At 52.7% G+C, this 24,323-nt stretch overlaps 2 protein-coding genes across 6 annotated transcripts in view; one reads left to right on the top strand and one right to left on the bottom strand.

The window, feature by feature from the left end:
• Positions 1-24,323, top strand: part of WNT5B (Wnt family member 5B) — a 79,919-nt gene that overhangs the window by 22,021 nt on the left and 33,575 nt on the right. The gene's annotated exons all lie outside the window — the stretch shown is intronic.
• FBXL14 (F-box and leucine rich repeat protein 14) lies at positions 8,854-20,176 on the bottom strand. Of its 5 annotated transcripts, XM_027540942.1 has the most exons (5): positions 19,872-20,174; positions 18,768-19,770; positions 15,394-15,507; positions 9,970-10,176; positions 8,854-9,794 (listed from the first exon to the last, which is right to left on the bottom strand). In XM_027540942.1, the coding sequence occupies exons 2-5, from the start codon at positions 19,695-19,697 to the stop codon at positions 9,729-9,731; spliced, it is 1,317 nt and encodes a 438-aa protein (XP_027396743.1). In that variant the 5' UTR covers positions 19,698-19,770; positions 19,872-20,174; the 3' UTR covers positions 8,854-9,728. The 5 variants fall into 5 exon arrangements, with proteins under 5 accessions (XP_027396743.1, XP_027396741.1, XP_027396740.1 ...); XM_027540940.1 differs by having other exon boundaries at positions 18,810-20,176; XM_027540939.1 differs by having other exon boundaries at positions 18,768-20,175.

Below are 24,323 nucleotides of genomic sequence, written 5' to 3'. Positions count from 1 at the left end.
TTCTGGCTGTCGAGCGTGAAAGGCAGATCTGAGGAGCCGCCTCAGAGTCTCAACTTTGTCATTTGAAATGTTTCTGTTATTTTTTTTCTTTTCAGTTCGATGTTTTGCTTGGATCCTGGCCTTGAGTTTATACCCTGTATGGACGGTTTCCTCGTTCCTGCAACCTCCCTTTCATTGTAGTCGCTCTCGCGACCGGTCCTTCCTGAAAATGCAGCACTCCCCTCTCCTCGACCCCCCTCCAGGGATACAGGGATGAGTCAGAGGGACCCTGGTTCCAGGCACCTTCACAGGGTGCTGACCCCTCATCCCATACCCGCCTCTGCCTGCCCGTTTCATATATGCACGGACATTTCTTTCCACTTCTCATATCTTCTCTTCTTTTGAACTGCCTTGGACAGTATTGCTTTAGTAAGTCTTCCAGTGGGCTGCCCAGGTGGCTTGGTGGTAAAGAATTTGCCTGCCAAGCAGGAGACTTGGGTTCGATCCCTGGGTCGGGAAGATCCCCTGGAGGAGGAACTGGCAACCCACTGCAGGGTTCTTGCCTGGAGAATTCCATGGACAGAGGGGCCTGGCAGGGCACAGTCCATGGGGTTGCAAGAGTCAGACATGACTTAGCAACTAAAACAACAAGTTCTCCAGTCTTGTCAACAATCCAGCTCCTGATGAAGCTGGGGTCTCAGAGCCCATCCCAGAAGGGGCCTGTGGGGGCCATGGGGGCTCTAGGGGCCCTGAGCCAGGGCAGCAAATTGCATATCTTATCTGACTGCCTGGGGAGGGAAGTGGAGCAGGGGATAAACGCCTCAGGGTCCTGGCCGGGGTGTCCCCACGATGGATTCTGTGACGTCTGGCCATGTTTCTGGTGGAGGGCTTGGAAGTCCACTGCTGTCTGGATGATCAAATCTTCCAATACAGGCCAACAGATACAATACAGGCAAATCTTTTCACAGTAAAATTCAAAACACTATCCAGATTCTTTAGTTTAGTACAAAACTCTTGCTGATTAAATTTTACTGGAGTTTGTAGACCATGAGCTGGGTTTGAAAAAAATTTTTTTTGTTGTTTTGCTGATATGTGTCTAATGGAATCTGACCTATGTTACCTCTGCCAGAGGAATTCACAGTTACCGATCGGAGTTAATGTGGCACAAAGAACTGAAAAGTTATCCTCAGGGAATGAGCAGGGGTGAGTCTCTAATGAGGACAGAGTCAGTCATTTTTGTGGCTTAATGTTGCCACATGGAATTCAGGAGGTTCAGAATAGATTCGCAAAGACAGGGTGTTCCCGTGGAAAGGGCAGAGAATTTAGCCTCAGGGAACTGGACTGGTCACTAACTCTGAGACCTGGAAATGGGCCTGACCTCCCTGTGGACCCATTTCCTTGTCTGTAACATCGAGGACTGCCTGGGCTAGACAAGTGGTTTATGAAAACAGTTCTTACCGAGGGGCCAGTTTGGAGGTCCCTTCCCCTCCCCAAGTTTCAACTACACACGTAATTTTTATTTCTTTTGCTTCGGCACACGATTTCTGTAGAAAAGCAGGCTTCTATTTCTTAAAAAAAATAAATAATAAGTTTAAAGCCAGGGGACTAGATAATCACTACCTCTAAATCTTGGTGATTCAGTATGAGGTCTACCATCAAACTGTCCAAGATGGATAGTATCCTCATGTTTTCAGGAAGGCTCCCTAAGCTACAGGTCGGAGCCCACCAGGCTTGCATGAGAGAAGTTCATGCCCTGGGACCCTTACACTACAGACCAAACCAGAAGCCCCACTGGGGACTTCCCTGGTGGTCCAGTGGTTAAGAATCTGCTTTCCAAGGCAGGGGAAGCGGGTTTGATCCCTGGTTGGGGAACTAAGATCCCACATGCCATTGAGCAACTGAGCCCGCGTGCCACAATTAGAGAGTCCATGCGCCACAAATGAAACCCCGTATGACGTAACAAAAATCCTGCATGCCACAACTAGACCTGAGACAACCAAATACATCAATAAGGCCCACTGGGCAGCAGGAAGGGGAGGGTTTTCAGGGTCCTCAGACTGTTCTTAAACAGCGGTTTCTGGAACAATCGAAAGAGACAAGGTTTCTCCAACCCTGTGGCCATCAGAGCTGAACTGACAGCTGGTGGAGAGCTTAGAGGAGAATGTCACTGAATGGTGCGCCCCTCTGGGCTTCCTCAGCTGTGTCCTGTGGAATCCAGGCCCTGTGGCTATGAAACGTGGACCAAGAGAGGTTGACGGATCAAACTGACCAGGTGATTTGAAGAGAGGCAGAGAGAACGGAACTGGTGGGACAGGATTTGCTCGTGGTCAGTCTGACCTCCTATTGATGTCTTTAGTCCCCAGCAATTCTCCTCGGTCCTGACTGGCCACAGCCCCGGGGTATCCCCTGAGCACTTCAGTCTAATTCCAGCAGTCAAGGCCATCAAGAGGTCTGCTAGGAGTTCGCTGGAGAAATTAGGGGCTCTTTTACAAGTTGTCTTTGATGAACTCAGTAGTGTATTTAAAAGTATTTTTAGGTCCATCGTCGTAAACAAATTACTTCTGAACTAGATGGGAAAGATCTAAACACACCATCTAAGTACAACAGTTAGTATCAAAGTATATATCTCTGTTTGTCTTTTATCTGCCCTTAGGAATCTGTACAAACAAATGTGAACAGACTCTGGACTCTAAGAATAATATTTTCTATGCACATATATGGACAGATAAGCAAAACCCCGAGGGAGAAAAAAACTTCTATTAAAATAAAAATAAAGATCCCCCACGGCTTTGGCCTCCTTTGCTCCCTAGAGTTCCTTTATTCCACTTTGAGATGAAAGTAGGTCAGTTTCTCAGGAGATGCTGATTAAAAGTTGAACAAAAAGAAAGTCAGTCTAGACAGACTCATTTATCTGCCTGCCTGCCTGCCTGGCCCTGATACAAGCACGAATACAAGCACAGGTCTTTGTTTAGGACTGGGGCACTTTACTTTTTAAAAAATTTTATTTATTTATTTGGCCACACAAGGTTCTTAGTTGTGGCATGCAGGATCTTTCGTTGTAGCCTGTGAGATCTAGTTCCCTGACCAGGGATTGAACCCAGGACCCCTGCCTTGGGAGTGCGGAGTCTTAGTCGGTGGACCGCCAGGGCAGCCCCTAAAGGCACTTTGAATAAACACTCACAGGGGCACTGGGACCATGTCCTCCTCCTCATTGCCCTCGCGGCTCCCAGATGCTCTGGGATCTGGTGGGCCCTCTCCACCCCCAGCACTGGCGCCCTTGCCCCCAGAGCTGCTATTGGCTTCTGTCCAGCCATCTCTGCCTCCGAGCAGGCGGTTCTGGGAGCCCGTGAAGGCACCCGGCGGCCCCCCGGGAGCAGCAGCGAGTGAGCTGGGCTGGAGTTTCCTGCATGTGGAGGGAGGTGAGGGCAGGGCTGCGGGGACAGCATCTCGGATCCTGGGACTCACTGAGCCTGGGGTGCAGGCTGGGCTCGAGCCCTCAACCGTCTTCCTCTCCAGGATCTTGGGTCAACGGGGTCCTGGCCACAGGGAGCCTGTGCCTCGGGCTTCTGTCCATTCAGAGATGCCCGTGGAGATGGTGCCCCCTGCACAGCCAGCAAGGTTCTGTCTACATTTCACTGGCTTCCACTGGCAGGAGGAACCCTTACCTTGTTCCTTTCCTTCTCACAAATGCTTTCTCTAGTAAAACAGAATGACTGGAGGGGACCAGGGACAACGCAAACGGTCCTGGACGTCAGGGACCTGGGCCGGCCTGGCCTCCCCGGAGGCTTTTAGCTTGTGCATTGCTGACAAAGTCAAGCCTAGCCTGGCTGACCCAAGGGAGCAGCTGGGGCTGGAGGGAACTTGGCGGTAGACTGCGTGAACTTCGGCTCCCTTCCTGGGCTGTAGCCCAGCCTCCTGCACCGAGCCCTCCTGGTAGCAGGGACCCCCATCTCTGACTTTGTTTCCACGAAAACACAGAAGCACTCCCCCATGGACCCCCAGGTCCCAGCTGCAGCGCAGAGCAGTCTGGTGCGGGTTGGGGGCGGCTCCCAGTTTGGCCTCTTCCTTCTCCCCCAGTGAGAAGGGGCCTCCATCCCCTGCCTGGCCCAGGGCCTCCGCCACCATTGCTGCCAAATAAATATTTACCAAGCAAAGGAGAGCCTTGAGCCCACACTAATTTGTATTTTTAACAAGTCATTCATAAACTCTAGCATTTTAACTATTAGTTAGCAATTAATCCCAATAAACCAGCAGGCTCCTATGATGTGTACCCACGCTGTACGGGTTGGTCAGAGGGATACTTGTCCGTGTTTTATAGACTCTTTAAGCGAGTTTAGCTCCACAAGTGATAAGGCCGGGTTCAGGCATTATGGGCCCTGCGCTCGACTGTCACCTCCACGTGGATAGCCTCATCGTCCTGGGAGAGGTTCTGGAGCAGGAGCCCGGGGAAAAGGGCTTCAGTGGTCCGATTACTCTGGACCCTCTAGGGGTCTCACCCAGGCTGGCTAGTGCTTAATTTCAAGATCTTATACAGACCAAGGATAAGACTGAGGGCTCAGTTGCTCAATTCTGTCCATCTCTTTGTAACCTCATGGACTGTAGCTTGCCAGGCTCCTCTGTCCATAGGATTCTTCAGACAAGAATACTAGAGTGGGTTGCTATTTCCTCCTCTGAGGGATCTTCCCGGCCCAGGGATCGAACCACATCTCCTGCATCGCAGGCAGATTCTTTACCCCTGAGTCACTGGGGAAGCCCCAAGGATAATGTTATCAGCCCCAAATTGGGGGTATTTATCACCTCACTACTGTTGGCAACTCTGAAAGCTGGAGTTGGATCCAAAAGGATGTGGCCACTGTCACCAGAGCCCCTGGGGGGAGGGACAAGGCTTCAGATGGAGGTCGAAGGGCAGCTTTGTCATCCAAAATTTTCTATTCTGGATGATTTTTTAAAAATAGTCATTTCTTCGGTTGCTGTCAGGTCTTATTTGTGGCACGCAGGCTTAGTTGCCCTGCGGCGTGTGGGATCTTAGTTCCTGGACCAGGGATCGAACTGTGTCCCCTGCGTTGCAAGGCAGATTCTTATCCACTGGACCACGAGGAAAGTCTCATGGGTTATTTTTTTTTAACACAGATTTGCCAAGTCTTAGTTTCAGCACGCAGCATCTTTAGTTGAGGCATGCGAACTCTTAGTTGCGGCATGTGGGATCTAGTGCCCTGATCAGGGATGGAACCCAGGCTTCCTGCAGGAGGAGTGTGCAGTCTTAGCCACCGGACCGCCAGGGAAGTCCTGAAAGAGCGACTTTGAAAACAACTGATCTTTTGTTCCGCAGAGTTTGTTAAAAGGATGGAGAAGTGTAAGGAGAACGATGAATCCGAAAATGAGGGTGATAAGCCCAGGACTGCGGTAAACAGGCATTCTGGGCAGTGACTCAGGAAGTGTGCCAGGGGAGGCAGCTTTGGGAGCCCTCCCGTGAAAGGCAGGCTTCTCTTGTGATTTGCTCTTATTTCGGGAGTCGGGCCCCCTCAAGCTCTGCTTCAGAGGTGGTCCACTTTCTCCTGCCATGCACTTTTTCAAAGTTCATCTTCTTGTCCAGCAGGGTGAAGATTACTCATTCATTCCTAGAGAAGGCTGTTGAGTTGTGATAACAAGCAGCAATGATTCTGCAAGCCTGTTTGTCACGATCTGGGTCAAGGACCCCAGCGGGTCCAGACAGACTGTGTTCCCCTCCTCCTGTCATACCCACCAAAGGCACTAGGAGGGCCAGCATCAAATACTGGGGTCAAATCTGCGCCGTGTTAGGTGTAATATCCTAAATGTAATCGTCATGCTTCTCCCCATCTACTTTTTGACGGTTTAAGGTCTTTCTGCAGGAGCATTGGAAAATCAATGAGGCAGAATGTGTCGGCAAGTCGTTTATGCTGATGAAAACAGGCCAGGCTTGTTGTCTTGCTGGTAGAAGTAGTAGTTGTTGTTGTTGTTTTTTGACCAAAGTCATTTCAGCGACTTTGAAGAGAGGATCTGAAAATGATCACTCAGCCTGGTATTTATTTTGATATATATGCTGACCTCTACCTCTCAGAGCCGAACAGCCTAATCCTTGACCATCCCAGGGTGAGTTTAGGAATTTGCGATCGTGTCCTTTTGACTGGGGATCTGCATACATCACTAACCAGCTGGTCTGGAGGGATGAGGTTTCTCTAGGCTGAAATAGAAGGATGAAAACAGAGGGCCAACTGGAGATGCTCATCTTCAGCAGTTAATCTGTAAGGAATATTCCTGTACAAATGACGTCAGAAAAGGTCCTTCCCAGTGCACAGGGAGGGCACATCCCCTTCCGTAGCGTTCATTTCTCAACAAAGATCCCAAGTAGGCTGATAAGAATGGTGGGCACCTTGCATTCTTATCCGTGTTGTGCATTAGGAGTTTCTTGGATATTTGCTCAGAGTGAGGGGAAGGGTCAACGTATATAAATAAGGGGGAGGAGACCCGGCAAGACTGGGAACACGACCTCTGCCCTGCAAAGCCTGGGAAGCCCCCTGAATGCTCGCAGTCCCCGCGGCGTATGGACCCTCCCCTCCACACTCAGATCAGGGTTAGAGGTTAATGAATGAGGGCTCTCCCCACACACGGGAGCCCGCCCCACCATGGCTTTATAAATAGGGGCTTAAACAGGGGTCAGAACAGGGCCTGCGTGTTGCTTCCAGCCTCTCCCTGTCTCCCTGAAGTCAGGGTGTTCAAAGCTGCCCTCCTTCCTCCAGGGAAGGAGAGGTAAGACCCTGGGCGGCTGCCACTGGCCCCCTGTGTCTCCATCGAGGACCCAGCGGAAAACGAAGCAGGGGAGGGCCTCGCTGCCCCTATTCTTCTCCGTAATCCCTTCAAAAATAATTGCAGAGCCAACCTCTGGCCTCCAGCACATTTTCCACTTGATTAGAGGCCTTTGTGAAGTGGGAAGGGGACCCGCAGGCCTGGACATTGTGCGAGGCCTGAAATGTCCAGCTGGGGTTTTTTTCCATCAAAAGAGGATTTTAGTAAAACCGTTATCAGGGGCTTAGGGGAGCGGAGCCGCTGAGCCGCTCTGCGCGTGGATTAGCACCAGCGGGCCGGGCAGGGCTCTGGGAGGGCGGGAAGGTGTTGGCGGCCACTTACCCACAGGGTCTCCTCGGCAGCCCCGTGAGGTCCCCAGCAGGTGCAGGGGAAGGAGCAGATGGGGGAGAGGGGACCAACCCCAGGGCATGGGGGCTCCTCGTGGGTCTTTCCCTCCAGGCATCAGGGTCAGGTGGTGGCAAGAGGCTGTGGCATTTGCACGGAGGGGCCTGCCTGCTCCAGGTCGTGCCCACCCCATCACCGTCTCCACGGAGTCAGGGAGCAGGCGGCCCGGCCGGACCACTTCAAAGGGCCAGTGCTGGCTGCGTGGCCCCTGTGTTTTGTGGGGAGGAGGGAGCGGACATGGGGAGCGGAAGGGTGTGTGCACAGTGGGTGCAGCCACCTGGCTTTGCTCACTGTGCTGGGGTCTCCAGGCCAGGGACGGAAGGACGACTCGCGTGCCGGCCAGACCTTCGCAGCCAGGACAGGGCACAGAGGCCCCACTCCTGGGGGTTGAGGGTCAGAGTCCAGGCCAGCGGAGCCTCAGGACACAGGGGCCGTCACAACATCCCTAGGACACTGTCAGGCCGGCTAATTTTCCCTGCAGGACAGGGACACCTTCGTCCTGATGACAGTGACGGCCTGGAGGGGGACAGCAATGACTGAAGCCTGGGAGGGGGACCCAACACCTCACAGGGGGACCCGACACCTCACAGGGGGACCCAACACCTCTCAGGGGTCCCAACACCTCACAGGGGAGCCCCTCACCTCACAGGGGACCCCCCACCTCACAGGGGAACCCCTCACCTCACAGGGGGACCCGACACCTCTCAGGGGTCCCGACACCTCACAGGGGAACCCCTCACCTCACAGGGGAGCCCCTCACCTCACAGGGGAACCCCCACCTCAGGGGAACCCCTCACGTCACAGGGGGACCCGACACCTCACAGGGGGACCCCTCACCCCACAGGGGACCCCCCACCTCACAGGGGAACCCCTCACCTCACAGGGGGACCCGACACATCTCAGGGGTCCCGACACCTCACGGGGAACCCCTCACCTCACAGGGGAGCCCCTCACCTCACAGGGGGCCCCCCACCTCACAGGGGGACCCGACACCTCACAGGGGAACCCCTCACCTCACAGGGGAGCCCCTCACCTCACAAAGGACCCCCCACCTCACAGGGGAACCCCTCACCTCACAGGGGGACCCGACACCTCACAGGGGAACCCCTCACCTCATAGGGGAGCCCCTCACCTCACAGGGGACCCCCACCTCATAGGGGGATCCCCCCACCTCACAGGGGGACCCGACACCTCACAGGGGGACCCCCCACCTTACAGGGGGGCCTGACACCTTACAGGGGGAACCCTCACCTCACAGGGTAACTCCTCACCTCACAGGGGGACCCCCCCACCTCACAGGGAGACCCCTCACCTCGCAGGGGAGCCCTCACCTTATAGGGGGACCCCCCACCTCACGGGGGACCCAACACCTCACAGGGAGACCCCTCACCTCCCAGGGGAGCCCTCACCTTATAGGGGGACCCCTACCTCACGGGGGACCCAACACCTCACAGGGGGACCCCTCACCTCACAGGGGGACCCAGCACCTCTCAGGGGTCCCGATACCTCTCAGGGGGACCCCCCACCTCACAGGGGACCCAACACCTCTCAGGGGTCCCGACACCTCTCAGGGGGACCCTTCACCTCACAGGGGGGCCCAACACCTCTCAGGGGTCCCGATACCTCACAGGGAGGACCCCCCACCTTACAAGGAGACCCACCACCTCACAGGGGGACATATCACTTTATTCCCAGCCTGGGAACTGTAGCTGGGATTTTTGTCTGGTGTCTGATTTGACACAACCAGAGAAGAAGGCCTCTCTTCTTGAAAACCCGAGCTCCCAGCCCCTTCTGGGGAGATGAGCACCCCCAGCCCCTCTTGGGGACCAGGCTGGCGGTCCTTCTGCGCTTACCTCACCTGGTCCCCTTTGCTTGACTTGAGTGATCTGTGTCCTCTTTTCTTTATCTGGGTTCTTTCCCTGAATCTCTGTGTTCTGCGGGTCGCTGACAGTGATGTATTTCGGCCTGAGAGTCCATGGAGCTGCCCAGAGGGCTTCTGCTTTTGTTCAGCCTTCTCGCTGGCAGGAGTGGTGATCAGCTGCAGGCCTGGGCCCTGAGCTCCAGAAACTTCTCCTTTCTCCTCTTCCATTTCCTAACCAAAAACCACCTTGGTGTCACCAGGTTGGGGGCCGAGCCTCGTCGGGCTGGCCTGGCGAGGCACGGCCACCTCCCGGCTTCCACGCTTTTATTCCACGTCTGTACCAGCTGCCCTTTGGAGCCTTGTTTCCATTGCTGAGGCCAGATGATCAAGACCAAGATGGCAGGCGCCCCCAGCCTGTTCCTCGTGTGCCATTTTATGGAATCTGGCCAGGTTGGCTCAGAAGTTCTTTCTCCTTATTTCTGCTGCCTTTTCCTAATGCCTGTTTCCCCCAGGAGGAATCTAGGAATGCGAGCCCCTCACTGCTTTATCAGGCCTTTTAATCGTTCTCAGGTTCACAGGTTCCTTTAGAAGATACTCATTTTGATTAAAAACAAAAGAATTGATACTCCCCAAATTTTAAAACAGTTGTTTCTTTTCCAAGGAGCTCTAGAATTTTTCATCACAAACAGTACACTTCTGTTTTTTTCTGGTTTGTAGTTGAAAAAAGCCAGCACCTTCGCTCCTCCTGTTAAAATGGATATTTCCATGTATGAGGGCAAACATTTTCCCAAGTTGTTCTCCCCAACCCCCTGAATATGCCAATCTAACAGGATTTATATATGATGGTCTTAAACTGAAATCAGTGACATTTGGTCCCTGCCAGCGACATCAGGGAACCGTCCTCAGGGCGCATCTGATACCTGCTCCCTGAACGGCGTGCCCAGGACGGGGATCCCTGACCCGGATGAAACTGGAAAATTCCGTATCATCTTTCTGGAGGCCTGAGGTTCTCCCGCTCTGAAGTTCTCTGTCGGGTGCTCGGAACTGGGCAGCAGTTCACAGACAACGCTGCCACCTGCTGGCTGGACGCAAAGCTCACAGGCGCCGTGGATAAAGAGGGTGGTAGCCTCCACGTGGAAAAAAAAATACGTAGAATTTTGTATGAATGGTACTTTACTTTTCTGCCCTCCAGTGGATCCTAGTGAACTTGGGGTAAAGGAAAGCATGAGGTCAGACCCCCGGCTCTGACACTGGTGTGGACACGGCCCAGGGCCATCCCCGCGGTGGGGAGGCTGAACGGGTGGGAGAGGGTTTGGGGGAGAGGGGGTGGAGGTCGAGGAGCAACCCAGGAGGAGAGAATGACTTTCCACCCCTGCGTTTCACAAGGGGCCGCCCGTGACCTGTCTCCTAACTTGTGTGGACACGGTTTCAATTCTGAAGCAAGAAGGGGCGGGGCTGTTCCTGCTCAACCTTGTGCCCTGCTTACTGGGGTGCATTTCCAGTGGTCCTCCTGTGATCCTGTTGAGAATTAGACCCTCCTGTGTGGAGGAAAGATGGACCAGCTGCCTCTCCCGTGGGTCACGCTGTCCTGTCGCCCCTTGACAGGCGTCTGGACTTGAGGGAGCTGGAAAGCCCAGTCGTCCATCCTGTCTAGGCTCAAAACTCCCCAAGGCCTTTCTCTGCTTCTGGCGGCAGCAAACTGGGAGCTTGACAAAGTTCAGACCACGGAACTCTGCCTTACTGTTTTCACATATCTCTTAAAGATTCTAAAGATTGTCCATTTGAAATGAATTAGAAGAGCTAGAAGTTGTCACTTTAATTAGGTATTTTCATATAGTTTGCTCAAGGCACACTTGCTGGCCCTTTTTTTTTTTTTTTATTCTTTTCTTTTTGGTAATTCATAGCAGTAGGGTTTGAGCCATGGAGTTAAAGTTTAAAATGTGCTATGCTAAGTTGCTTCAGTCATGTCCGACTCTTTACGACCCCATGGACTGTAGCCCACCAGGCTCCTCTTATCCATGGTGATACTCCAGACAGAAATACTGGAGTGGGTTGCCATTTCCTACTCCAGGAGATTTTCCTGACCCAGGGATCGAACCCAAGTCTCATGCCTCCTGAAAGCCATAGTCAGCTTGTCTTCCATCTGAGAAGGCTAAGAATTTGAGGTGTGTAGCTGTTACAATTCCCGTTTTACCCATCTGTCCAATTTTGGCCTCAGTGATTTTACTAAAGATTCTGAGGAGTATCAGTACTGCTTTGGGGGTTCCTCTCTATTTAGAGACTGCTTCTCAAAAAGCAGAATGGAAGGCAGTAGCTATTCCAACACAAATGTGCACGAGTGTCCATATAAAACTGCCGGTTTGGGGTAAGATTTCCTAAGGAGAAACGTTATTACGGACGTTTGTAGTAGATACTTTCCTGATCTTTTTAGACCAGGAAAACAATACTTCCCAAGCCATGTGGAATAATTTCACGCTAGTTATAAAAAACGAATCTGGACTCAACTCTTTCCCCGAGGTGCCACTCCCATTGCTCAGACCCTGATATGGGGGGTGGGGTGGGGACGGTCTCCGCCAGCACTGTGAGCCTGGTTATGTCCACCAAGGAGTGGGAGACAGAAGTGGTTGTCAGTGGGAGCAACTAGACCCTTTTACTCTCGGGACAAGAGGGATCTGTAGGTAAAACAGCTGGAAAGTCAAGACCCTTGATCCTTGAGTGGTGAGAACACAGCCCATGTTCCCACAGCTCAGTTCTTTCTGAGTTGGGCGGCCCGGAGTGTGTGGCGTGGTGGGCTGTGACTTCTCAGCGTGGAGGTGTGTGCAGTGTCCGTGACGCAGCAGTGCTGGGGGCTGGCTCATGTGCTGAAGGACAGCAGGGGACCGACTGGGGGACTGGTACCCTAAGGCCGTTGACCAAATCCTCACACAAGCTTTCCAGCTCCTTGCAAAATGCTGGACACCGCGTTTGAGTCTGCACAGTCTAACACTTATTAACTAGTAATAATAACTTACAGGGGGCTTTCCTGGTGGCCCCATGGTTAGGACTCCACACTTCCATTGCAGGGGGCACAGGTTAGATCACTGCTGGAGGAAATTTAGATCCCATATGCCACGTGGAGAGGCCCAAAAACCAAAACACAAAACTTTCAGCATTCAGGGTGCTTCCTCCAGGTGAAAATAACATTCCCTGGCTCAGCTCCTTCAGAAGTGGGATGGGGTGTCCGGTGTTGCTTAGCAACAGCTCAACAACCAGGATCTGGCTCCCGCTGGCTGGGGACAGGCCTCCTCGCTGATGGGGAACACCTGGGGCCATCACCTGGGCACGGTCTTTTACCCTCGTCAAGCCTCCTTCCCCATTTCTAAAATGAAATGTCCAGTATCTACCAGATTTGGGAAAACAGGAATTGTGAGATGGGGAAGCCGCACAGGGTCCCAACTCCGTGCACCCGGGGGCGGTGTCCACATCCCACTCGACTCTGCCTGGCATGTGTGACCAGGAGGCTGTTCACACTCACAGATGAAAGTGAACACACAAGGACATGGGGCATTTGTCCTTTACACAGAGTGGAAGGGTGACGAGCTCATAAAATGCTTTTAAGTCTTCTAAGAAAGTATGTGCACGTTTCTGTGTTAACGTACAGGAGGTAGAGGAATTCCACGTGGATTCTGTTTTACTTGCCGGGGGTGGCGTTAATATACCCCATCTGGGGCTGTCTCCTGCTCTTGGCCGACTCCCTCTTGCCCCTAGACTGAAGGAGCGGCTGAGTGTGGTACCCAGCACTCGGTACAGGCAGCTCCAGCAGGCAATGTCAGAGCCACTCCTGGAAAAGACGAAAGGGCTGACACTGACCAGGTGTGGACATTTAAAGGTGCGATGTCTGGAAATATCCGTCTTCTATCCGAGACCTAAGTGTCCGCTCTTCTCCCCGCTGTGTACTCACCCTGGAGACATTCTAAGTTGTTAATAGTTGGCACGGGCACAAATATGAGGTCTTCTCTGTGTGATAACATTCACTTTTCAAAAACTGTTGCTTGCTCCCCACTCTGAACAAGGACCTCGACAAGATGAGACAGAGGTGTGGCCCGGGCACTGGCTTCCGATTTCTAATCCTGTGCTTCCCAGGATCCACAGAGCTCCAGCCCGGACTCCTCATGGGTCACGGTGACACACAGTTTAGGTCTTGCCCTCTAGTAAAGGCACAGAATTAGCTTTTTAAAGGGGGTGACAACTGATGCAGGGGGAGGAGGGCAGCAGAGGGGCGACCACTGGCCCCGTGGCCACAGCAGGGCCCTGGGAGCAGAGGGGCTGCTGTCAGAAGCTGTAGGAGGTCTGGGTTTTGGTTACAAATCTGATCTCTTAATAAGAGAGTGTTATTCGTGGCATCCGGTCCCATCACTTCATGGCAAATAGATGGGGAAAAAGTGGAAACAGTGACAGATTTCATTTTCTTGGGCTCCAAAATCACTGCGGACGGTGACGGCAGCCATGAAATTAAAAGACGCTTGCTCCTTGGAAGGAAAGCTATGACAAACCTAGACAGCATATTAAAAATCAGAGACATCACTTGGCCAACAAAAGTCCTTACAGTCAAAGCTATGGTTTTTACAGTAATCATGTATGGATGTGAGATCATAAAGAAGGCTGAGCACCGAAGAACTTATGCTTTTGAATTGTGGCGCTGGAGAAGATTCTTAAGAGTCCCTTGGACTGCAAGGAGATCAAACTCCTCAATCCTAAAAGAAATCAACCCTGAGTATTCACTGGAAGGACTGATGCTGAAGTGCCAATACTTTGGCCACCTGATGTGAAGAGCCAACTCATTGGAAAAGACCCTGATGCTGGGAAAGATTGAAGGCAAATGGAGATGGCAGCAGAGGAGGAGATGGTTAGCTAGCATCACGGACTCAATGGACATGAATTTGTGCACTCTGCGAGATGGTGAAGGACAGGGAAGCCTGGCACGCTGCATGCAGTCCATGGGGTCACCAAGAGTCGGACATGACTTAGTGATTGAACAACAACAAAATTCTTTGGGCTTCCCAGGGGGACAGTGGTAAAGAATCTGCCTGACAGATGGGGGTTTGATCTCTGGGTTGGGAAGATCCCCTGGAGGAGGAAATGGCAACCACTCCAGTATTCTTGCCTGGGAAATCCCATGGGCAGAGGAGCCTGGCGGGCTAGAGTCCATGGGGTTGCAAAGAGTTGGACACAACTCAGCACAAATATTTTGTGAACACGGTGTTCCCTGGGGTCCTTGACCCTCTTCTCTGGCTTTGAAAACCTAAGTTCAAATTCTCAAAGTCAGAAGGAAAAGATTTTACTAATATTTGGAGATCAGCACCTGTCTAGTAGCCACTTTGAGAAAGTGGGGGAAAGGCCGTGCTTTAGTTTGCATATGTCTCCATTTAAGAGAAGGCTCTTAGCTTTAAAAAGAAACTGCTGGGACCTCCCTGCTGGTCCAGTGGTTAAGACTCTGCCTTGCTAATGTATGGGTTGTGGGTTCAATCCCTGGTCCCCCCGGTCAGGGAACTAAGATCCCACACGCTTCAGAGCAACTAAGCGCATGTATGGTGCAAGGAAGACCCGACGTAGCCTGATAAATATTTAAAAAAAAAAAAAAAAAAAAAAACCCTTCCATAAAAGGAACCTTTGCTTTTTCAGATCTCTGTTGGCTGATTTGAATCATGAAAGCATATGATCAGTTTGAATTTTCTGAACTATTTAAGGTTGTACCGTAAGTTGAGCAAGCATCCTTGTCATTGCTGCCAAACTCGGAATGAATCAAGTGGGCCCCCCCACCCTCCCCGGCCCCTACCCCTGCACCTTAGGATGGAGGAATTGGGCAGGAAGGAATCTGAGGAGGGGAGTTATTCCGGGATACCCAGCACTCTTAGCTAGGGGCCTGTCCTGGTCCTGGAGGGGCTGCAGGTGCTGCCTGAACCCCGCCCTCGCTTAGGTCATCTTTTAAGCAACATTCTTGCCCCATGTGTTGTGGATAAGCAGGGGGAACCCTTTCCCGACTGCCACCCAGACAGTTCCTACTGAGGTTTGTTGCTTCTAGACGATAAGGTTGACACTAAGTTCCTATTTTGGTTTGTCAGTTCTGAAGTTTCAGCAAACACCCCAGCCAGGTTTTTTTCTGTTATTCTAAAAATTGCCCTGCAGTGCCTCTTAATGTGTGTACCACCCACAAATGACGTATCCACTCGAGTTCTAAGTGCTGCTCTTCTTTAAAATCCCCTTCTATTCCTGAAGGTACAGTGAGGCCAAACCCACTTCTCCCTCTCAAGTGGTGCCCTGTGGCCTGAGCTTGTCCATCCTGCATTCAGGCAGCCAGCACTCACTTCCGGGAGGTCACCTTCCATGAAACCAAGGTGCAGTCTGTAGCGGATCCTTCCTGGGGAGCAGAAGGGCCTGGACTCAGTGGCTGGCTGACTTAAGGCGAGCAGTATTCTTACCTGGAAAAGAGGGTACCTTTCAGCAGGCCACTTTGAGGACTAGATGTGTACAAGCATAGGCAAAGCACAACACAGGGTCTCAACCCCAATTCCTTTCTTTCCGTCCCAAAACGTTGAGGGATGACAGTCGCCTCTGATGGAAGAAGGAGGTTTGTTCATTGTTTGCCAGAGACGCTCCAGATGGATTCTGAAGTATGCCCAGTTCAGGATGAGGAACTAGGCCCCCGATCTTAACTTCCAAACATTAACTTACCAGTGTTGAATCAAGCTTATATTTAACTTTGAAAGTAAAAAACAAACGGAGAAGCAGAAAAACCTTCCGGTTACAGTTGGCAGATTACTTTTCGTATTAAATCAGAGTGACCACAGAGTCTAAGACTTAGGAGGTGGTCAGATTTTTACTGGCTGAATGTGCACAGCCCTGCAGTCTCTTGGGAGAAGAAAACCAGTCTGAGAATTCAACTGCTTGTGGGGGCTGTAGAGGCAAACGCTGAATCAGAAAGCTGACCCTGATTCAGAGTTCGTCCTCACCAGGGCTCACACATTTTTTTCCCCAGGCAGTAAGCACTGTAACCTAAGAGGAAAGGGACAAATCCACACCTTCCCCAAAGAAAAGGAAGATGGATCTAGTGTCAGGCCCCATTAGACCCACTTGTGAAAGCTCTCCAAAAAGGAACAATGCGGCTTTTGTGATCAGCCCCAGCAGCGAGCTTGGAAACTTTACAGAACAATCTTCCCCAAGAGAAACCTGGTTCTTGCTCTCTTCCTGGAAAGAGGTGTGGATCCAGGAAAGTGCTGTGCTGCTCTGACCAGCGTTTTCTGAGATCAGTATTAAAACCAGACAGGCCTATGTGAAACCAGGAATATGAACAGCCTCGCTATATACACTTCTGTTTCCACAGCCCAACCACAGGGTGTCAGATGATTTAGTTATTGTCTACCAAAAGGAGCTCCTTGCTGGAATTGGTTGGTATTCTGCCCCAGTGCAGGCTAAGAACCCACCAGAGCGGATGGAGTGGCTGCCTTCTTAAAATGCAAATGGACAAGAACTCCAGGCCCGCCTCCTTCTTAAAATGCAAATAGGCAAGAACTCCAGGCCCGCCTCCCCACCGACTCAGTGGGGCTGGTGGAGAATGCTAAGGAGGGACCGGGTGCCCCCCTCCCCTGCCCACAGCTCCCTCTGAGGCTCAGTCCGCTTGCCTGAGTGCCCTTAACTTTCCCAACAACAATGGCCCTGGTGCCCGCCCCGCCCTCTCGCAGCCTCCCCCATACCCTCTAGGGATCAAGAAACCCATCCTTCTTCCCACTTCCACATCTCATGACCCATTTCTCAAACATCTCCCCTAGGTCTCATGTGGAGACCTTGTGGAGAAAAACTGGCCACCCTGGTGGAATTGTGACTCTTACAAAAGTTTCATTTTGTTCAGTTTCTTTAAATTTCCATGTTGTTGACAGTTCAGAAATGATATAAATCTCCATTCTAATCACATTTCTAGCAACAGAACATTTAGATGTCAGCAGTAAACTTTATACAGGATAAATTTTTCACCACAAGCTTCCTCACACCACACAGGCTCCACCGAACCCTGCATCTTATACTTTTACTTCAGAGATGCAAACCCACCTCCTACTTTGGCCTGGACCCAAACACACACACTGCCTTAAAAATAATTCACAGATACAAGGCTTTTGGTTTTTTTTTTTTTTTTTCAAAAAACATACTTCATATTTCCTCTTTTATTATATAAATATCAGTTTAACCTTTTACTGTAAGAATATAAACGTTTTAAGAGGATCTTTGTTATTATTTATACAAATTCACAAACAGTACAATTAATTGATAAAGGTCTCTGGGTTTCTTTAACTCCATGGTCTCGCATGTTGCTGTGGAGGATTCTAAAAAAATAAACAAAACGAACAAAAAACTCCAACAGAAAAATATACATCCTACTCAGAAGTGATTTTTTTTTTTTAAAGCCACAAGTCCCAACCCCCACCAAAATAAAGCAAGGCGTTTATTCCTCCATTTAGAAACAGAATTTTTAAAAAACCCACCAACACCTGTTTTATTAACAGAATAGAGATAAGACATGAATTTCAGTCTCCTCCCTTCACACCAGGGCCCGGGGCCTCTCTAAGCCAGTGCCAGTTCCAGCTCCTCTGCTCCCTACAGGAAGCCTCACTGTGACCTTTTCGTGGGGAAATGTGGAAGAGAGGGAGGGCAGGGCAGACTTTGCATATATAATCATCATTTTCAAGACACAATCTGCACCTCAGACAGACCAAACAAAAAAAAAAACAACAGTCCAACTCTCATGTCTCCCACACATTTGTGCTATAAATTAAGTCAAGATTTAGGAGCACGGGCTGGGTCCTCAAATGCTTACGGACAAGGAGAAAAAGAAAAATAAGAGCCAGAAATGTGAAGTGGGGAGCACTGGATGGATGGGGCTTGGGAAGAAGCCAAAACGAAAAAAGACGTACAAACCCAATGGGCATCTTTCCAGTCCAGGCACAAAAATGTTTCAGTCTCAAAATATCTCTCTTGTAGAATTCCAGGGCTTCAGAGAAAAAAGTAAACTAAAACGAGGTAGCCAGACATATATATGTGTGTGTGTGTATATATATATATATATATATATAACTTATATATATATAATATATAGAATATACTCAGCAGAAAAAAAAGAGACAAGTTGATGTCAAGTTTCTTCAAAAAATAAAAAAAGAGACAATACGAATGAAATGAGCGTGAGTAGCAGAGTGCTGTCAGAGGAGCGATGAGGCGAGACTGGGATTAGTTACAAAGTGGAAGAAGGGTGAAAAGGCCGTTGTAGTTGGGTTTGCTTTTATACATTTGGAAATAAAAACCAGATCACAGTATTCAAATGAAAGCTTAAGTGAAGGCAGACATTTTCCTCAACTCCCCAGGGCTGGAGGGATTGCTCACTCCCACCCCCACCCCCACTTCCAGGCGCAGCGCGGACACAGTAGCTCAGTCCCTCCTCCGGACCCCCAACGGGAGGAGTGGGTGGTGGGCGGCGGGTCCATCTCCACACCCTCAGGGAACAGGAGAGGGGCGGGGGGGGGGGGGGGAGGGTGGAGGGACCCCCACCCCGGACACACGAGAAGGGAAGAGGGGAGGGGAGCCTGGGGGCTTCCGGTCATCGCCCCACCGCGTCCGCGGCCCGAGGGCGAACAGGGCGGGACTGGGGGGGGGGGGGGCGCGGGGGGGACGGGTGCTGCCGCCCTCACCTGACCTTCTCACTGTCCGTCATCTGCCAGAGGCCCAGGTTGAGTACCTTGAGGCAGGGCAGCTGCGTGATGCGCTCCAGGCCGCGCTTGGTGATGCGGGTGCAGCCGTACAGGTCGATGCCGGTGAGTTGGCTCAGGTGCTCCGCGATCAGCTCCAGGCCCTTGTCCGTGATGCGCACGCACTGGCCGATGTTGAGCGTGCGCAGCCCGTGCATCTGCCGCACCATGCGGTTGATGCCGTCGTCGCTGATGTGGCAGGAGCAGAGGGACAGGGACTTGAGGCCGTCCAGCCCCTGCGCGATGTAAGCCAGGCTCTGGTCCCCCACCTTGTCGCAGAAGGACACGTCCAGCCCCGAGAGGCGCAGGCTGCCCATGGCCAGATGCATGATGCCCGTGTCGCTGATGTTGTCGCACGAGCGCAGGTTGAGGCTGCGCAGGCTGCCCATGTGCGACAGGTGCAGGAGCCCGGCGTCCGAGATGCCCCCGCAGAAGCTGAGGTTGAGGAGCCTCAGGCCCGTCAGTCCCCGGGAGATGTGCTTCAGGGACAGGTCCGTGAGCTTCTGGCAGTCCTGCAGCGTGAGCTGCTCCAGGCCCAGGCAGCCCTCGGCCGCGCTGCGCGTCATGCCGGCCAGGTGCCCGATGCCCACGTCCGAGAGGTGGCGGCAGCTGCGGAGATTGAGGCTCTTGAGGCGCTGCAGGCCCCAGGCGATGAGCAGGAGGCCGGTGTTGGTGATGTTGCTGCAGCCGCCCAGCTCCAGCACCTCCAGGCCCTTGAGGTACTGGGCGATGCGGCCCAGGCTGCTGTCGGTGATCTGCTTGCAGAGGCTCAGGTTGAGCGCGCGGAGCGAGCCGATCTCCTGCACGAACGCGTGGCCCAGCCCGTTGTCGGTGAGGTTATAGCAGCCGCTGAGGTTGAGGCTCTCGATGTTGGCCATACCCTGGATCACGTAGCTGAGGCTGCGGCGCAAGCTCAGGATCTGCACCCGGCGGATGCCCCGGGCCTGCAGGCTGGGGAACAGCGACGGGTTGGCCCGGCGCAGGTGCAGCTTGGCCTCCACCCCCCGCCACACCGACTTGTGGTAGGCGGCGTCCCGCCAGGCCGTGCACACCTGCGCCGCGCGCCCCTTGTCGCGCACGTCCAGGTAGCCGAAGATCATGGCCAGCAGCTCGGGGAACAGGCACGAGATGTGCGTCTCCATCTTCCTCCCCGCGGCGCCGGGGAGGAGGCGCGGGCCCCGCTCCCGCCCGAGCGACGAGGCGGCTGGCCGGCCGCGCCGCGGGCCCAACGGACGCGCCTCCCGCCTTCCGGCTCGGCGCCGCTCCTCCTCCAGTCCGCGCGTCCTTCCTGCCCGCCCTCCCCGCCCGGCGCGCTCGGCGTTCACATCCCGGGCGGGCGCCCCCGCGGCCCGGCCCTCGCTGGGCTCAGCCCCGCTGCGCCCGGCCCGCGCCGCCCCGCCGCCGCCGCCGCGCCCCCGGCCGCATCCTCCGGCGCCCCGCGGGCCGGGCTGCGCGCTCGGGCTGGGCGCCGGGAGGCTGCGGCCGCCTTTGTCCTCGCCCGCTTTTCAAAGCTGCCAGCGGGCCGCCCGCACTCGGCCTCCCCAGCGGGGGGACCTCGGGCCGGCGCGCTCTCGGCCCCCGCGTCCGCGCGCGGGGCAGCGCTGGCCGGCACGGAGCGCGCGCGCGGAGCCGACCCGGGGCGAGCGGCGGCCGCGCCGGGGGCGTCCGGGCCGGACCCGCTGCTCTCCGCGCCTCCGCGCCCCCGCCCCCCGCGCTCCCCCGCGCGCGCGCGATGGTACGAGCCTGCGCGCCGGAACTGCCGGCGTTGCCTTGGAAACCGAGCGCCGGCCCGCCGCGGGTTAACCCTGTGCTCGCCGTCTGGACGTGGGAAGCCCGCAGCCGCTTCCGCCGCCGCCGCCGCCGCCAGCGGGGAGCTGCCGGCCACGCCCGGCCCGCGTCTGGGCTCTGAGCCTCCGGTCCGAGGCTGCCCCGCGCGCCCCTTGCCCAGCCTCCCGCTGGCTCCCTTTATCCTCCCTCAAGACTCTCCTGCCCAGATCCTGGCTGGGGGCCGCTCCGCTTCCCTCCCTGCCTGAGTCCCCGGGGCCTCGCGGCGCGTCTGTGCGGCGACCCCCTCGGTTCTCCCCAGTGGGCAGCTTCCCACGGTTCCTTTCTCTCCAGTCTTGTGCGGTAAACTAGGGAGAAACTCCGCTCTGTCCGCGCGTCCCTTAGCCGAGCTCGGCCCCCCGATGCGCACTGGGGATCTAGGCATTACCACTTCCTTCTAGCATGTTCCGGGTGTTTCCAGACACCGCCGCCTGTGCGCTCCTTCGGTCCCTGCGCATCACAACTTCCTCCGCTTCTGCACTCGGCCGGGAGCCCCGGGCGGCGCCGGGTCGCATCCTCCTGCCTCCCCAAGCCCTTCTCTGCATCGCCTTCTTTGTCAGCCTCTTAGACGGTGAAGGGCCCAGTCGTGCTGATAGCCAGGGAATTCTTGTGTGCCTTCACAGTTTTGCCTTTGGGTAAAACAGAGTGACGATTGGGCTTGATTTAAAGTGCTTCACCAAATGTCTGTTCGTTTATAAACTGTGTTTGCTGGAATCATGAAATGCTGTAGTCTAGAAGTGGCTTCTGGGTTTTAAATAACCACTCAGAGGATAGGATTTCAGAGTTTCATTTTAACTTCCCCTAACGAAGAATTCCGCAATCAGAAAATGAAAATCTGTTTTTAATGAATTTGTGGATCCACACAAACGTGATTCAGCTATCAAAGAAGGAAATTGGGGGTACTTCTCTGGCAGTCTAGTGCTGAGACTGGGCTCCCAATGCGAGGAGTCCGGGTTCTAGTCCTAGTTGAGAAACTAAGGTGCTAATATCTCGCGTGGGGTGGGGGTGGGGAATGGTTTAATTGGTTGTTTAAGGGCATGAACACGATTTTTACTGCGTTCCATATTTAGTATATGAGGTTCACTTTTGGCCACTTCTGTTTTGCCCAGGAGACCAGTAGTGGGCTAAGTACATACAGATTGGTAATAGGCATCATACGTTTTAGACTTGACCACCTACCTCTCTTGTTCTTCCATCTGGAAATGCAGAAGCAAAATCCTTCACACACACACACACACCCAATCCCCCCACCCCACTCCCCAGTTGCACCTGGTGTGAGGCCCATAGATTTGTATAACTCTCCTGGAATAATGGGCTTCCCAAGTAGCTCTAGTGGTGAAAATCCGCCAGCCAATGCAGGCTATGGGATCCCCTGGAGGAGGAAATGGCAACCCACTCCGGTCTTCTTGCCTGGGAAATCCCATGGACAGAGGCGCCTCACTGGCTATAGTCCACAGAGTTGCAAAGAGTTGGATGCAACTGAAGCGACTTGACGTGCACACACGTGGAATAATACAGGGTTGTGCTGGTCATCTAGAGGATTCCAAATGTGCTGTCCAATAGAGTCACAAATCTGGGGCACATCTGGTCTGGCACTCTTGTCCTGGGGTATATCCAGGCTTATGGTGGTCTCCCACCACTGCTGCCTAAACTTTCAGGTTACACGCCCTGTAAAGTGACTTTTCTTGTTGGTCTGTGGGCGCAGATATGTTTGTTTTGTTATCAAGGTCCTAATCAAAAACACCTTAAACCTCCCAAACACAAAACAGAGTCCTCAACCACTTTATGGGAGGGAGGGGAGATTTGCTTGGGGGTGGGGGTGGGGCTGGGGGTTGCCTGACCTGGAGTGAAGGAGCTTAAGTTAACCCTGTTTCTCCTGCTCTATTAGCTTCGCTGATAGCTCAGTTGGTAAAGAATCCGCCTGCATTGAGGGAGACCTGGGTTCCATCCCTGGGTTGGGAAGATCCCCTGGAGAAGGGAAAGGCTACCCACTCCAGTATTCTGGCCTGGAGAATTCCATGGACGGTCTCAAAGAGTCAGACCCCACTGAGTGACTTTCATTTCACTCCTGCTCTCAACTCTGAAAAGTCATTTAGTGGTACCTGGAAATGCTTTCTCTAGAAGCTGACCACCTGCTGCTAGTTCTCACAAAACTTTTTCTTGAGTTGCACTCTAGACTTTTATTAGTACAGGGCCTTTTTACTTAAGACATTGAAACATATAACCATGATTTTCAGCAATATGATTATGTTCGTGTTTAATAAATAGAGTAAGCATCAGGAAGAAATGGGGGCACAGCGTGGCATGGGTGCCCCCTCTGCTGAGCCTGAGGTGAGGAGGAAGTGCCTCCCACTCTGGGTCTCAGTTTCCTTGTGTTCTGCCAGGGCAGACTGGCTGGATAGTCTACAGTGATCTTCCCACAAGTCACACTATGGAAAAGCATGAGTGTTTGAGTTCTGTCTCATCCCAACATTTCACTTTGTTCCCAATTCAAGGGAAAGTAGGGACAATTTCACGTGGCTTCGTGGGGGCTTCAGTTTAGGCTATGATTTGAGACACAAAAATAGAGGGAGAGCATTATGGTCCAGAGACTGGGTGATTGACAATTATGTATATATATAATATATATGTGCCTAGAAACTGAACCAGAGTCTAGCTGGCAGGCCTTGGATCAAAGGAGTTAAACTATGTTGTGTGTGTTTTATATTAACTCTATTGTATCCATGGCATGTCACATCCCTGTGTAGGAGGCACTCCGTAAATGTGGTTGAAGATATACAAATGGCCTACGAGCACATGAAAAGATGCTCAACATCATTAATCATTAGAAAAATGCTAATCAAAACCAAATAAGGCATTACCTCATACCCATTAGGATGGCTGCAGTTAATAAAATAGAAAATAATAAGTGTTGGTGAAGAGGCAGAGAAATTGGAGTTCTGGTGTGCTGTTGGTGGTAATGTGAAATGGTACAGCTGCTGTAGGGAACAGCGTGGCAGTTCCTCGAAAACTTAAAAATACAACTACCCTATGATCCAGCAATTCCACTTCTGGGTATATATCAAAAATAAAGAAAAGCAGAGGCTAGAGGAAACATTTGTACACCCGAGTTCATAGCATTATTTGCAACAACCAGAAGATGGTGAAATAGGAGGGAAAGGGGCAGGGCACACCCTTTAAAAGAATGACATAGCCAGAGGACAGGACGTAAGCTGATTAGAACCAAATAGGTCCAAGATTGTGGATGAATCGACTTGACCTTGAGCCGTAGTATACACTCATTGTGACACGTCAGCAAGCCAAATGATACAACTACAGGCACCATGACCATTCCTGAGGCCAGCCATCAAAGGCCAAAAAGTGGGCAGTGGCCTAATTCCTGGAAAACTCCTCCCCTTCCCCAAAATAGCTGAAGTAATCCTCCCTCTCATTAGCGTGTGAAATTACCTCACCCATAAAAACTAACCACACCACTTTTTGAGGCTGCTCTCATGCTAGTGGTAAAGAACCTGCCTGCCAGTACAGGTAGACATAAGAGACATGGGTTCAAACCCTGGGTCAGGAAGATTCCCCTGGAGGAGCGCACAGCCACGCACTCCAGGATTCTTGCCTGGATAATCCCCATGATCAGAGGAGCCTGGTGGGCTGTGGGGTTGCAGAGAATTGGACACAACTGAAGT

This window comes from Bos indicus x Bos taurus, chromosome 5, assembly GCF_003369695.1.
Source record: "Bos indicus x Bos taurus breed Angus x Brahman F1 hybrid chromosome 5, Bos_hybrid_MaternalHap_v2.0, whole genome shotgun sequence".
NCBI classification, from domain to species: domain Eukaryota; kingdom Metazoa; phylum Chordata; class Mammalia; order Artiodactyla; family Bovidae; genus Bos; species Bos indicus x Bos taurus.
This window is presented reverse-complemented; position numbering and strand designations above follow the sequence as displayed.